The sequence below is a fragment of the Balaenoptera ricei genome, chromosome 18 (assembly GCF_028023285.1).
Source record: "Balaenoptera ricei isolate mBalRic1 chromosome 18, mBalRic1.hap2, whole genome shotgun sequence".
Classification (NCBI taxonomy): domain Eukaryota; kingdom Metazoa; phylum Chordata; class Mammalia; order Artiodactyla; family Balaenopteridae; genus Balaenoptera; species Balaenoptera ricei.
Window position 1 is genome coordinate 33263872 of NC_082656.1, and position 16604 is coordinate 33280475.

General features: G+C 34.3%; 1 protein-coding gene across 1 annotated transcript in view; it reads right to left on the reverse strand.

The window, feature by feature from the left end:
• The window catches only part of DIAPH3 (diaphanous related formin 3), a 569503-nt gene that overhangs the window by 368767 nt on the left and 184132 nt on the right, over window positions 1-16604 (reverse strand). The window contains exons 10-14 of the mRNA XM_059903469.1: window positions 8350-8460; window positions 7945-8063; window positions 6998-7114; window positions 2915-3033; window positions 101-165 (exon numbers count right to left, since the gene is read on the reverse strand). Coding sequence (XP_059759452.1) covers window positions 101-165; window positions 2915-3033; window positions 6998-7114; window positions 7945-8063; window positions 8350-8460 — 531 coding nt within the window. The remainder of the gene's footprint in view (window positions 1-100; window positions 166-2914; window positions 3034-6997; window positions 7115-7944; window positions 8064-8349; window positions 8461-16604) is intronic.

Here is a 16604-nt window from a genome sequence, read left to right on the forward strand (position 1 = left end):
AGGTAAAGAAGGAAGTGAGTAGAAGGCACAGAGTCCATGAGGCAGAAGCAGAGCTGCAGGAGCCCCCATATAGTCTTGTGAAGTTAGTCAAATTACTTACTTTCTTGTTAAGTTCTGATGCTTTCTCTTCAAACTCTTCTAGTTTCACCTGATCTATGCAAATATCTAAAATTGCAATGACAAAATTTTTCTTAAATTCATTGTTACTTTAAAAGTTTAGAAAGAAAAAAATCACAGAGAAAAATTAGAATTGGTGTCAGTAATAAAATAAACAAAATGGTGAAACATATAATGTTAGAATGGGGAAGGATTTTCTAAGCATGATACCAAGGTCACAAAATATAAGGAGAAAGATAAACCCAATTACAATTCTAACTTTGTATTAGGCAAAAGGAGGAGGGAGTTCAACTGTAACATACAATACTGAAAGGTTGCTATCCTCGATTCTTAAATATTTTGAAAAAATAGAAGAGGATAGTCAATACCAACTAGGAAAATGTGCAATAGTAATGAGCAGAAAATTAGGAATAAAAAAATTAAAAATTGCTAAATCGTAAGAACAGATACTTGATTTTCCCTAGTAATATGAAAATATAAAAATTTTTAATGAGAAATAAGCAAAGATTAAATGAACCCTAATGTCAAGTATTGGAGATAGCACAGGGAGCCCTACTCTCCTAAAAACAGTGGAAGTATAATTAAGGAACTTTGCTGATGAGAAACTATGCAATATGTACTAAAACTTAAAATTAATATTTTCTTTCACCCAGTAATGTATTTCTAGGACTTTGCCTTTAAGCAAGAATATTCATTAAAATATTATGTTAGCAAAAAACTGCAAATAACTTAAATGTCCACCAATAATAGATTGACTAATAAGCTCTGATATGTATCCACATGATGGGATACTTTGCAGGAGAAGTAATTCATATTATGAATGAATTCATTATGGATGTCTTATGAATGTACTGTATCCCTTCTTTCTTTTTTTAATGAAAGTAATAATGAACATGGTTTAAGAAAACATACCACAGAACAAGTTAGGAGAAGCAAGAGTCAACCAAATCATTGCGTCCAAAACTCAGTCCCGCTTCCTAAATGCTTCCTCTTACAGCTCTGGTGGTTAGCTTCCTAACTCTAAATAAAGTGTGTACACCATTATTTTCTGATTTAACTATTTAGGACATTATAGATAACTTCCTACTATGTAATAAGAAAACACTGTTTCCTATCTAATCCCAATTTTTGATAATTTTTTACTTTCATTTGTCTGGCTCTGTAGCACTAAATTAATACTTAATCCTCTGATTCCTGTTGCACAGACAGCATCTCTTGAATCCCTCTTTAATATATGGAGTTATCTCTGCCCTATACTTTCCAATATCTGTCTCCCCTACTGTCTTCTCTCACCTAAGCGTGTAAATACAGGGACACTCTCTTCTGTATTTAAGTCTTCTGCATTGTGTCTATAAGTTTATTCTAAACATTTATAATCAATAAACACAATGAACTTATTATAACTATGTAACATGTTTCACTTATGTAGCCAAGAAGTATTCAAAGATTATATAGTAGTTCCTTCTCAATTCAATGTCAAAACCTCTCACCTACTCAAGAAAAAATATTCCTAATGTCCAGGTAGAAAAAGTTTTCTCTTCAGACACTGTTCAGAATCATTCCACATTTTAGTTTGCTGCATATTTAGAGCATATTTTTCTTCATTTCTATGTCCCTCCCACCCCCAGGAACTCCTAATTTCTTCTCTCCTGCAGAGAGAAACAAGTATTCACTTTATCAGTCTCACTAGTATTATCTACTCCTTTCTCATTCTATACATTCCACACTTCTTCCTGAATTCAAATATTATATGAAGAAAAAACAACTTCACGCAAATAATAGATATTCCTTTTTAATGTTAAACCAAGATTAGACATATGGTAACTTCTTAAACATTAGTTACAATGTGGAATCGGGTATGATGTCAATGACCATTTTGTACTCTGTTACTTTTAAATCATTTAGACACATCAAGCCCTGGTCATTTGGGAAAGAGTGGTTTGCAGAGTCATGCAGATCCTCCAAATGGTGACACATCTCATCATACAATATCAAAATAATCAGATAGGGTAATACCACCACTGATCCCATCAGAAAAAAATTTAAAACTGCAAAGCTGCCAAGATGATGGTAGCAAGTACAAGTTTTCCAAAACTCAAATATTTACTTGAATATTGCAATTTTATCATTGGTAACATATTCTATCATTTTCATTGAAGTTACAGACACATTTCATTTCATTTTTAGGAAAGTGTGTGCCAAACACTCACATCTGAGTAGCCAGAATTTGTATGACAATCCTTTTTTCAAAGTTAAAAAAAAAAAAAAGCAGGCATTTCAGCTGGCAACTCAGACGATTACACAAGTATTTCCTATTGGACTCTGGTTTGCAGCACGAGTGATTCACACATACAATATATTGAATATTGAATATATTCACACAGAATATTGAAATGATGTGTGTGCAAAGGTAAATATTTAATAAAATTAACATTTTTTTAGTTCTTTATCAAGGACATTCTTAAATAAAAAATGGCACTTTTTTTGTTTCATTTCTTTTGTTTTACTGAGAATAAAGAATCCCATGGCTACTAATACAGTTTGGTGCCACTGCCTTGATTCACAACAAAATACCAGCAGTTTCCCCAATATTGCTCTGAAAATATCCATAGAGTAAAAATGGCAAATAACTGTCTCAGTATTGTTATGAAAATAGTTTTGACTATTAGGACCTCCTGAAAAGGTATCCAGGACCCTCTGGAGTCTGCAGGTCACACTGTGAGAAACAACACTCTAGCACTAACCCATGGGTAAGGGGCATAAGGTATTTCCATTTAAATAACAGAGAAACACTCACCAACAAACTGACTTAAATCTAAGTCTAGTCTTTTTCGATATGTGAAGTCTGGATCCAACCCATCTCTATGCAGTACAATCTGGGATACACACTCATCAATTAACTTGAAGTACTGTTGCCTAGAACCAAGGAAAAGAATAAATGTACACTCTATTAGTGTAGCTTTACATCAAAACAAAATATTTCAGTAGCTTGATTTCTAGTTCAATAATATACAATTGTATAGTTTCAACAGTTGACATATAGATTTAACATGGGAGTGAGAGTAAATACAACTGCTACTTTCCTTCTAATGATTTTAACACATTATATTTTTTATGATCTTTTAGCTATAAATACAGTGTGCTTTAAAGATCATTTTCTTACAAAAGTCAGAATCTTGACTTAATTAGTAGGCAGTAAGAAAGAGAATATTAAAATGAAGTGATATGTACTTAAAAGCAGTCCTCAGCAGAGACCATCAACCTATCACTGTGCCATACTGATACACTGTGCCATTATTAATACAAACCAAAAGATATATTTTCTAAAAAATTATCTGGAAGGTTCTTTAAACCATACAGTTCACTGTTTTTAGAATGTTTGTGATACTGTGAATTATAAACAATATCAAATGAATGTTCCTTACTCAAAAGAAAGCTAGAAAAATTCAGTATAACAATTTTTGTCCAAAATTTAAATTTAATTAAAATCCCCAAATAGGCTTCATGTGTTAGTACAATTAAGTTCAATCCACCTGTGTTAGTAATAAGCTAAAAAACATCCCTTAAAACTCAAGCCAACAAACGTGATAGAAATATCCAGAAGATTTTACAAACAAAACCAAACTACAGTGATAGAGAGAGTGATAGAGAGGGTGGGTAATATTCTAATGAGTACAGTCCTCCATCCGAACCACCACTTAGGACTATTTCTTCTCAATGACTTTTTGCACATTTTTCCTCTCCAACCCCTTCTCACCACGTATGAGATGATGCCTCCAGCTACTTGAGATTTCCTTCCCTGTATACTATGACGTACTGCCCTGGACCTATTTACCTGGTACCTAATAAACCATCCATTATGCTGAATAAAATTCAGTACAGCTTAACATTAGCAAATAAGACAATGTTCATTAACTGTCATAGAGTAAAAATATTCAAGACATAGTATTCTTGGATACAAATTAAAGCAAGAAGGTATTATCAATGCTTTCCTCAATTTTTTCAACTTCTTTCAATGAAATAATCTCCCATTCCCTAATATTTTAGCTATAATAACCACATTTACACTTGAGGTACATAAATTGCACACATGTTTCTATCTATCACAATTAAAAACTGAGATGATGCACTCTGTCCCTTTTTTACTCTTATTTAATGTTATCTTGATGTTGTTTTAATAAAAACAAGGCTTAAATTAACAAAAGCTATTGTGTGTAATTTTTTAAAAAAACATAATGTCATTAAGTGTTTTCTCACTTCCACCATCCTAAATTATGAGCTCATTTATAATGTAGCTGAAAATTCATGCAAAAAGTCTTTCAGTAAGGCAATACTAGTAAAGAACAATGTACTTCTGGATTCCAGAAATGTAAATCTAGAAAATAATCTCTATGAGTGATATTGATAAGGTAGTGAATATGTCAGAGGAATATGTAAACAACCTAATTAAGGGATAAACATAAATGTCATTACTTCATTAATAAAAGTCATTTTTGTTGGAGAATATTTTGAAATCACCTTCACTTTCTCTGCAGTTTTTTTTTTTTTTACCAAATATCAGAAATTATCTCCCATGCACATTCAACTAACATGCTATTTTGCACACAATAAGCCATTAATAATTTGTTACAGAATTGAATTTGATCTTATATCCACCTTCCAATTATCTTACTGCATTTGATTTTTCTTGGGGACCTTTGATGTACATTCTCCAATAGAGATCCATTTCAGTAAAATTTCCTTTCGTTCCAGATGTGAAAATAAGCAAAGATTTTAATTTTCCTATCCACTAATTCTTTTAAATGAGAATATTTTGCATTCTACAATGAAAATTAACTGATAAAAAACTTCAAAAATTGTACTTATTAATGTCAATATTAATTTTAAATGTTCATCAATCGAAAATGTTCAGATAACTGAATATTTCTGAAAGGTGAAATCTAGGTCCATTCGAGATAGTAAAACCGAAAACTGAAGGTAAAACCAAAAGAAAAAGATTTATGAATCTTGGACTGCACAGCAAAAAGAGTAAAATTTACTGTATGTTAATTAAAAGGATGAATATATAATAAACATATTATGTAAGTGACCACAATTCTGACTCTATCTTGTAATAAATGTATACTCACTCTAAGAATCAACAACAACAATAATAGTAATAAATAACTGAGAATTCTGGAACATAGGAAAGAATCGATGGGATCATCTTCACTACAGCAGTCATGGGAAGAATTCTGTCTTCATAGCAACCATATCTAGAACAAAGACCAAGGGCCTCGGGCTTAAAGAGCCAAGAAAGAAGGCAACATAGAGGAGTATCAAACTTAAAAGGTGCTGCTCAAAAAATGACCAAACTAGATGAACTTCTATGCCTCACTAAGGTCACTTTGGTAATGCTACAATGTAATATTTCTTTAGACTCTTGATTCCACTAAAGTGAAAGGCTCACCTGAGCGTGCCCCACTACAGTTGTGCTTTTTAATCTGTTTTGAAGTTAGACACAACCACATGCCCCCCAGAACACAGATGAAGGGATTAAATAACCCCCTTTGTAACACTATAGACACATTCAACACTTCGAAAGCAAACAGCAGTCTTAAATTCTTGGAAATTCAAGCGGCAAAAAGTCAGAGGTTGACAGGACCAACCACACAGGTATCAAGAAAAGGATGGGGCTACTTTAGAATAAACGGAAGTTCCAAGTTTATTTTTAGGTAAATCTTCAGGAGAGTACAGTATTACAATTAGTGGGGTACCTATGATACTTAAAAATATTATTAATCAAGTATTAGTATTTTTTATCTAGCATTTATAAAGTGGTTAAATATTTAAAGTGTCTTATTTTAATAAAATATGAGAAAGAAGCAAATGAAGTCTCAAAACAGCTTCCTGAACTCTATTTTAGAATACCATTGGGATTTCCCAATTCTACAAAGGAAAGAGGTAGGGTGGATGATCTGTACTCATCTCGAAGAACCTAAAGTTTTACCATGTTTAGACTTTTATTCTATTCACTTGTTAGGTACATCAAAAACCTAAATTACACCCTCTGACATCACCTAGAGGACACAGCCTGAATGAGACTGTCTAGCAAATCCTTCTACTTGAAATTAGAGTAAGAAAAGACATACTACCCATAGTATTTGAGAATAAAATTTCAGCAAAATTAAATTAAAGGTGACCAAAATGGGTTTATATTCAAAGATCTCAGCTTCCTTCATAAAACAGTAATAAAAGAGTTAAGAGGGTATAGAGAACATTTATTGAGCATACACCATATGCCAGATATTTGGCTAGGAGTCTCACGCATGTTACCATTTTAATCTTCATAACAATCCAGCAGCTTAAGTGTTACTATCCATATATAACTACAGATAGACATGGATAAACAATTATTTTCTGTAAACAATTTGTTACGCTCAAGATGCCTAGGATATAATCAAACTTGAAAAGTCATTTGTCTAGCTTTCTGATACATTAGCAACATTAAACACAACTGCATTATTAAGGAACTTGCTAGCTACTTAAACACTAATAAAAGTGATGTTTAGTATCTGCCATTCCTACTGCCTAGGGACTAACCAGAAAACATTATTCATCACGCAGTAAACTAGTAATTTGTTGCTAGTTTGCATTTTTATTCGGCTGAAAAGTTGTAACCAAGAATCTGCTGGAGCTTAGAAAGTAATGGTAGTATCATTTTATACCATCTTCTACCTAAATATATGCCCAGAGGAAACAGTGCATTCTATGAATCAATATTATGAAAGAAATACAAAACTTAAAAATATTTGCTTGCCCAAACCAAACATCAGGTGAATTTCACAATTAAAAGAATTTTATTAGTGAAAGAAAATATTAGAATATAGCTTCCTCTTACCTTATAAAATAATCATTTCGAATCAGCAAAAGATGCTGCAGAATTGAAATGAAATATCCCTCTGCTCTGGTTTCCTTAACTGTGTTCCACACCATGTTGTGAAGATCATTCGCTTCAGTAAACTGATTAAGGAATATGTGGATTTATTTATCCTCTATACCGAACAACTGCAATAATGTGACACGGAATCTGCTCTGTAAGGCTTCAAAAGATTATTGTGTATCTTAACCTAAAATAGGCATCATATATACTCAGCATATAGTAAAACACATGTAGTTAGGAATGAGAATAGAGGGAAAACTATGTGCAAATGACAACGTGACCTGACACTTCCTGGCTTCTCCTCCACAATCAACTCCAACCAATATTCCTCTCTTGAGCCAAGATACTGCTGGCAGAAAGAGTAGTGGGCAGCTGGTTGCGAACGAAGTCTTTGGGTTCTGGGGGAGCCCTGACCAAGAGGGCTGGTGCTAGGCATTACCTACCATGGGGCAGCCCCACTGGAAGACAGAAAGGTGGCAGATCTCTGGACAAGCACAGACAGGTGCAGATGCACAGAATTAACAAAGGCCCATATGAGGATACACCCAAGGTACGGGGTGGAACTAACCATCAGGCTAAGGGCACCTATTCCTAACGATGAAGGCACTAGGGGGAGGGGAGGTGCCAAACAAAAAGAACAGATTGTACATGTATACATAAGAGGCTTGTCTAAAAAGCATCCATTTGTAGATTGTAACATCCATTTGCATAGGCATGTATTCACAAAAACACACATAAACTAATAAAAAAGGTTTATACAAACATCCTTCTGATTCAATAAAGGTTTGATTTTATATCATTTATCTAGAAATGGTTTCAGAAGTTTAATATTTTATGGGGTGGGGGCTGTTTAAGGTTTAGCAGTAATTTTACATATTTGATTAGACTTCAGAACAAAAGGATATTCAAGTTCAGCTCTAATATCTTCGAGGCGATGGAAGAACTCAATCAAATCTTCTTCCTTATGCTCATCAAAGACTTTAAGTTGGATATCCAGGCCATCATTCTTAATACGTTTTAAATTCTAGAGATATTAAATAGGAATTATAAGGAACAGTTTTGTTTTTAACAATGCAAAAAATTAATGAAAAACATAAACAATAAACCAACCATTCAACTTGATTTACAGCATTCAAAAACTTAAAGTGTTAAATAATACTCAAACCTTATCATCTATTTCAAAAATAGATTTTATACTCAAGCCTTTTTTCCCACAGATAAATTATTCTTGAAGGTAATTTATCTAAATTTCCCCCTACTCAAGTACTTCTCTAATTTAAATATTAATAAGGAGACTGCAGGACACTTACTGGCAATATCTCTTTCAATCCACAACGCATAAATTCATTTCTGATGTGAAGCCTGAAGTCCAAATCATCAGGAGATGTAACAAGAGCATTGATAAGCTGCATACATGCTACCTACAATAAATTACACAGCAAGACTTAGACTTGGACTCTGACATTAAAGAAGGAGTAATAGAACTGAAACATCAAGGCTGTGTTCCAAGTATTATCTAATATCTTCCCTCACAGGTGAGTCTATAAAAACGATAATTTGTATGTAAAATATTTTAGTCAATTATAAATTAGACAAGAAATATAGTTGCAGTGGAATTTTTAATTCACTCCAACCAAAAGTTAAGTTCTTGTCCAAAAATATCATTCCATACACATAAGACATAAACTGAACACACACTAGTTGAAAAACTATAAATATCCTTAGATAGATCCTATCCTAAAATAGGATAATAAAATAATTTTCCATTCATCAAGAGGAACCCAAAGACTTTAAGTCAACGAGAGTTAACAAAGGCCTGAAACTAGTTAATGGGGTTGTTATAACCAAAAATTATATTATGAACATTGCACAGCCAATTACTAGACGTTAACTTATCAGGCAATGGTTCCTACACTTTGACAAAAATTCAGCTTACTGTGTGTTATGCTTATTAAGAAGACATAAAGGAATAACATAGCTAACTAAATGCTTTAGTATATAACTTAAATGATGAAAATTAAAAATCGCTGTATTTTCCCATTCATATTTAACACTCCAACTTTCAACCTGGATCTCCTTTTTTTTAAATCCCTGGCTTAATTATATCTTTTCATTATCCAAAATCTATATAATGGAAGCAAAAGAGGTTGCTTCTAGAGAAGCAAAGAATTCTTTGCTGTTGTTGATGATGTTATTTTTCTAAGTCCACATTCTACCAAAATCTAACAGGAAAGACCAGCTTACTGATCAATGTGTTTAACCTCATGCTGTTCCCTAAATTGTCCTTTCTCCATCCCTTCAGGCAAGGTTTATATGAACTTAAAATGCCATTTTGGGATTAAGACACCAACAGGGGTCTCAGTTCCTGCTGGTTGAAATATACTGTAATTGTTCTATTTGATATCTAAACTCTAAAATCTGGCCAGCATGCCTCTACTGTCAAAACTTGAAAAAGAGGGAAAAGGAAAACATATTTAAAAGAAAAAAAAGAAAAAACTTAAAACGGCGTCTACCTTTTCAGTACACGTTCACTCAGCTGTAACCAGTTCATGTCAAAAAGTCAAGTTTAAAATGCTTTCTTTCCACTTCCTTGCCAGCCATTACCCAATACCCACAAATGTTTTCTTCAGCATTTTAAAAGATCTCAAACAGCATACAAATAATTAAATTAGCATACTAATTTAATTTCTCTACGTTCAGAGAAATTAAATTAATATTAGTCACCAGGTTTCCAGGAAAAGATGCAAATTATAGACAACTCAAAGAAAGCAGCAAAAATAAACAACATAAAAATTAGCAGCAAATATCACCTAAATGGAAAGTTGATATGTGTAGAATAATATTAGCATGAAATTGAGGAGAAAGAAGGGAAAAGAATCATCCAAATTATTCCCAGGAAACGTTTTAAAAGGCAATTTTTCACAAAAGGAAAACTAGGAACTGACTTAAGCTGAAATAATGAATTTAATTCTTTAGGCTCCCTTCCCAATTGTAACAGTAATTTGCCACTATCATGACCCACAACCACTCTTTGATTAATTTATATCATGTAAACATATGTCTACATACAGTAAAATGTATTGATTTATGTCCTTACAGATAAAAAATTCTATAATCAAGGTAAAGACCAAAGAGTTCCTTCTAGGTTTCTAATACATATATTGAGACATTTAGACATTTTTTATCACATGATTTCACAATGGCAGAGCATACCAGCATAAGTGAGAGCCAGTCTGGCATCTATCCCATATAACTCAATTCCTAGAGACAGTAGAAAAGGCTCAGGAACTAAAAAGGTAAAATAGGACATGTTGCCTACCCTAGCGAAGATAAGTAGGTTCAGTAACACAAATATACTATGTACTGTAAGAGATGTGCTCAGTATATGATGAGAATGTGGACACAGTAAATAAAAACAAGGACAGCTGAGGAACAGTACTGACTCTTAAGGATTAATAGGGAGACAGCCAGATGAAAAGGAGGACCAAGATGTTTAAAGCAGAGCAATTTACATGTTCAAAGACTTAGGTTCTTTTGCTGAATTACAAGGAATTCAGATTTCCTGAGCAGTTTGTAAGGCGGGAAGTGGGAGAGCAGGGGAAGGACTCAATAAAGATGAAGCCAGACAGATGAGGCACAGCTTCATGTGCCGAGTCAGAACTTTCTGACTCAGCTGGAAATAGGGGAAATCGTAAAGGATTTTATGCAGAGGAGCGGCGATAATAGAGGTAATAGATTCAAGTTAAGAAGCTACCAGAGAAGTAGCTTCGTTGAGCATTGAGGAGGTCTTGAACAACATTTGAAAAACATTTGATGGCTGGGTGAATATGCGGTTGAGGCATAAGAAAAGAATTTACAAGTCCTCCCACCTTTGCTGTTCAACTAGATAGGAGGTGGGACCATTAACAGAGACATAAAATGCAAGGAAAGAAACAAATTTCACAGGAGAATAGGATAAATCCTGCTTTTAAAATTCTGAGATTGAAATGTACATTAGGAATCATACATTCATTTAAGAAATTAGTTAGTGAATGCTGGAATATTAACGGAAGCTCAAGGAAATAATGAAATTGTGATATTCATCATAAAGAATTAATCACTATGTTCTGTTTGATGTTCCAAAAATGTAGCATATATGATCTCCATTAATATGCATTAATTATGCCATACTAACAGTTTCAACAGCAGGCAAAAGCTACCTTCCTCTGGAACTGACAAGGGTAAGAAAACAAGAGTTTCTGCCCTCCTGGGAGCATCCTAAGTTATCTGAAGGTTCTATCTTTGGGTACCAGACCTTCTCTGTTTACTAGCTCATGCATTTCATTCCTTCCAAGCCTGTTAATGATGTCTACTAAGCACTTCTTGGTGCTAGGGATGCAGTTATGAAATGAAAAAGACAGAAATCACTACTGTAGAAAGAGAGGAGGCAAGATTGAATCCACAGTTTGAATTGCCTGGGCAATTCAAAGGCTGACATTTATTAAGATAGAAAAAATATCAGCATAAACAGAGGAAACAGGCTTGGGAAGAAAGATCAGGACTTAAGTTTTGGAGATGTTAAGTTGGAAATATTGTCTATTATTGATCTTCATCGAAAAAACTAGAAAAGGAAATTGGATATAGGAGACTCCAGTTGGAGAAAGAGATTACCATAGCATTTGTATGTAAAAAGCAAGATCTTAGATGGAATCATCAAGAGAGTAGTAAAGAGAGAGAAGAGGAGGTACAAGAACTGGTTGGGACATTTCAATTGTAGGTTTTGATTTGAAGGTTGAGGAAATGAGTTAAAGAAAAGTAAAAAGCTATCAACGTGGTAGAAGATAAATGAAGAGACTGTGGTGTCCTGGAAGAATGGGAGAAAAGCGTGTCAACAGGGAGAGTGATCAACTGTGTCAAATGTTCTAATAGGTCAAAGAAGATAACTACCACTGCATCCGGCAAATTGGTGACTTGACAAGAAGTTTCTACAAAGGGACAGAACTGCTGTTGCACATGGAAAACATTTTCCTTCTCACATGTACCATATGCAACCAGTAAATGAAAGCATACAATTAAAATTGGCTCTAAAATATTCTCCTTGCTCCATATGTACCTTTATACTTTAGAAATACTGCTTATTAACCTTTGGTTTAAACAAGGCTTATAAGTAAGACACATCTTTAGGTGTTAGATATGTACTCAGTTCTAATGATTTGGAAAGTAAATGCTATAAACTCATTTGTTACTCTTGCCCCAATTATAAAAAGGAGGCTCACATGAGAAAAGGTATTTTTAACATAACTTCTAGCTGTAAAGATGTGTCTGCACACACAGGCACGCACATATCCAGCTAGAATTCAGGACAGTTGAGGATTTCCTCAAGAGCAGCAACAGACTGAAAATGTCCTACAAAAGCTGAGACCAGCAAACCCCACACAGCCAAGGATTAGGAAAATAAGCAGCCAAAACAGTAATTACAAATAGTGGGACAAATGTCAGCAATGTTGTAAACTAGAAGGGTAAAGACATATAACAGGGGACAAAGTAGATAAACTGTAAGCAAAAATCTCAAAGATATTCGATATGAGGGATAGAGCTTGTCAAAGGCAATCTTAAGAACAAGGCAAATGATCAAAGGAAAATCATTAGAAGTAGAAAGAGGTTAAACAGCAAGACAAAGACACATGCCGGAATTTATATCACTTAATCAGCAAAGCAGCTTTCTGCCCTTGAAAATGAAGTGAGAAGGTTTCTTCATATGTGAATATGTATCACCTAAATTTCTTCTAGTACACAATTTAATTTACTGCTATCACTATGTGCAACACAAACAGGAGAAAAAATAAACACTTTATGCATCTTTAACCTTTGGTTCCCAACCCTTTTCAGACAAACAAGTTTAAGCACAAAATTCCAGGTATACTAACAGCAGTGATCCTTGAGTCTCAAACACAGGCCTGTCCAGGTTTTTCAAAGGCCACCAGCACAGATGCTTTCTCCATGATTATGTGGAAGGAATTGAAAAGGTATCCAACAAACAGCAAAAGCAAACATTCTTTAGAAAGTTCACACTTGGTCAACATATTCATCCTGAATATAACATGTTTTCACATGTAAAATGATGGCTATACTACAATGAAAACATATCAGCTTCCTAAGCTAAATTCAGACTGGAAACAAGCACCAGTAAAGTACTTAAATAAAAATTCTATCAGAATCTGTGAATACTTACTATCTGGGCCTGGAAGACACAGGTTAGACCGCTATTCGTCTTCTCTACCCCATAGCAGAAATCATCTGTCTCTCTTTGCACAATCAAATTCTACATTATCAAGTTAAAATGAGTAAATGATGCTTATAGAGAAATATCTTGCCTCCAGTGCAACTAAAGAAACTCCAAAGAATTTTAAAATCTCATGCGTTAATTCAGAATATAAACTAAAATAGACTACTACATTATGTAGACAAACACAGAAAGAGTGAAGTATATTAGCATATGTAAAGTCCTATAATTTTACTTATATTTCCAATTAAATATTCGGTAAATGATAGACACAGTAAGAGGACAAGTCAGAGCTTGAGGTAACTGCATATATCTCATACAGTTGCAGAGAAATAAACTGAAGGATTCAAGAGGCCTTAATTTATATGAACAGGAACAGTTGGGTTCAAGACAGAACTTGGATTTTTAAATGTTTATTCAGACACTCCCCCTGAGACATCATGAATTTCTTCTGTGTTCTCCCATTTTGTTGAAACTCCTAGTATCGCAATTTTCATATGAAACATTAGCCAGCTATAAATTCCTGAGAATAAGCTTCTTAAGGACTTAAGCAGTGTATTTCATTCATCTTTATAGTTCTAATATCTAGCAGAACCCTGAACGGCAATCTCTGAATAATTAACTAATTGACTGGTTAATTATGAAACTTTGCAGTTACCTTGGGTCGTGAATTAAGTGTATCTTTTTGGTGGTCTATTGTAGCATAAGTGAAAAAATGTATTACACAGACTCAGAAAATTGGCAGTATACTCTAGGACAAAAATGTTATTTTTAGTTTAGTAGGTGTGTGCTCCACATGACAATATGAGTTCACGTTAGTATATTATTTTACTCTGTTTCTTTAATGTTTATTAGCTTAATGGCATATTATTTACTAGTCCATTTTAATATGTTTAACATTTTGATTCATACAGATACAGTAACCAAAATGCTGCAAACCTCAATAAAAGTAGTGGTAAAAAAGAGAGGAATTAAAATAAATTGATCTCTGCATCCTTCTGGAACACCCCAACAATGATCCTAAAGATAAACGTTCTACTATACTCTGTATTCTTCATTTGGTCCTTCATTAAATGTACGAACAACTTACTTGATATTAAAAATAACTTTAGTTAACACTGACTTTTTTGAGGGGGTAGGAGATACTTGAAACAAAAAGAAACAGTAAATCAAGATATGACTATTCATTATAGGAAGACCTTCACTTGGTCTCTGCAAAATTAAACTTGGGTACATTTTGAGCATTTAAGGGGTAAGGGAAACAACAGAAGCTATTAAACTTGGCTAAATTCAAAAAGGCATTGTAACTTATTTGTTTCAATGTCATATTTGTCGATTATTGCCAAGTAACATATTTCAAAGTACAGTGATAATTGAACTAAGAGTGATTTTTTTTCCTACTCTGGTTTTAACATTTTAATGAACCTAAACTACTTGTATAATGGGGGAAATATCTCAATTTTTTAATATTCAAAAAACGCCATTTTTTCCTACTATCATGGAAGAAATTCAATCCAATCAAATTTTCAAAGAGCTATTCTGTAATTGAACTCAATGAAATCCACAGAGAGTGAAGAGGTTTTTGGGGGTTTTTGTTTTGTTTTTTAAGTTAAGAAAACTTTGTCTTTACGGCAGCCATGAGAATGCACTTTCAGTCTTTGACTGCAGTGAGTATAAATGACCAACAGCCCTGGCTGCTGCCCTATGACATCCATCACAACAGGTGAGCTGGAGCTGCACTTCCCATGGGCTCCCCCAGCCAACTTCTGATCACAGCAAGATTACTAAAATGTGCCTGATCCTGGGATGCCCAGGACTTTGGCTGGAGGATTCCCCAACCACCTTGCCAAGTCCTCACAGAAATGCACAGCAACCTATGACACTTCCACCCAACGCTTCTTCCTTCCCTCTCTCCTTCACCTGGGGTCAGATCCGCATTGAGTTTGTCATCTCCCAGCTTCCCCCAACTCCCTCTTCAGGTTCCCTTAAAGGCATTTCCCCTAGTCCCTTGCACATCAAATCCCTTGCTTCTCAAGGGACCCAGATGAACAGTCTTGGTTCCATACAAAAAGTTTCAGCAAGAGTATCATTTTCAAATTGTCTAACTCATAAGTATTATAAATGAAGTTCATATTTAGCAGAACACTTTCAGTTTTTCTTATTGTTCTCTAAATGTGACCACCCTCTGCACTTTCATATGTAACCATAAGATACTTGTTAAGACCTGAATGTGTCTATAACATAATTTTCCTCTAGTAACAGTTCCAGAGACGCTGAAGACTTGGATTATATTCCTAGTTTTTGCTTCTTTGGAAAATACATTCCAGAATAGAGAAATATCTACCATAGGAATCCTAAAAGGATCTACCAACCACTCCTGTCCACTGAATCTTAGAAGGATATATCTACCATCCTTGTCCACTGTTTCATTAACATCTTCACGAGATCTTAAAAAGTCCAAAGAGGGGCTTCTCTGGAAGGCGCAGTGGTTGGGAATCTGCCTGCCAATGCAGGGAACACAGGTTCAAGCCCTGGTCCGGGAAGATCCCACACGCCGTGGAGCAACTAGGCCTGTGCGCCACAACTGCTGAGCCTGTGCACCTAGAGCCCGTGCTCCACAACAAGAGAAGCCACCACAATGAGAAGCCCGTGCACCGCAACAAAGAGTAGCCCCCGCTCACTGCAACTAGAGAAAGCCCGCCCGCAGCAATGAAGACCCAATGCAGCCAAAGATAAATAAATAAATAAATAAATAAATAATTTTTTTAAAAGGCCAAAGATATGATGTTGCACAATAATGTGAATGTACTTAATGTCACTGAACTGTAAACTTAAAAATGGTTTAAATGGTAAATTTAATGTTATGTATATTGTACCACAATAAAAAAAAAAAAAAAAAAAAACCTAAAGAGAATAATGGCTATGTGTTTCAATAGTGGGTAAAGAAATTACAAGACTTGGGTTATTTTTACTAGGTAATAGTAAAAATAAGTGGTCTGCAGAAATACAGCAAAAATCCAGCTAACTATAAGTATCTAAAGAATATACTAAGTCAAATTTTGAGAAACCAGGAGGTTTAAAGGTTAAAAGGATTTAATTATATTTTAAGTGATCAAGCTCAGAAACTAAAGTTGCTGCAGGTCGACATCAAAGCTCCAAAGACAAGAGAACAAGAATTTTGCCCCTCTGAAACAAGCATCCCCAGCTCTCCCCTTATTCATGTTTGCTCTCTGACAGAACTCGTTCTTCTCCTCTCTGATTAAGAAACTTTAGAAAACATGTTTTCCCTTTAGTCAGTAACTA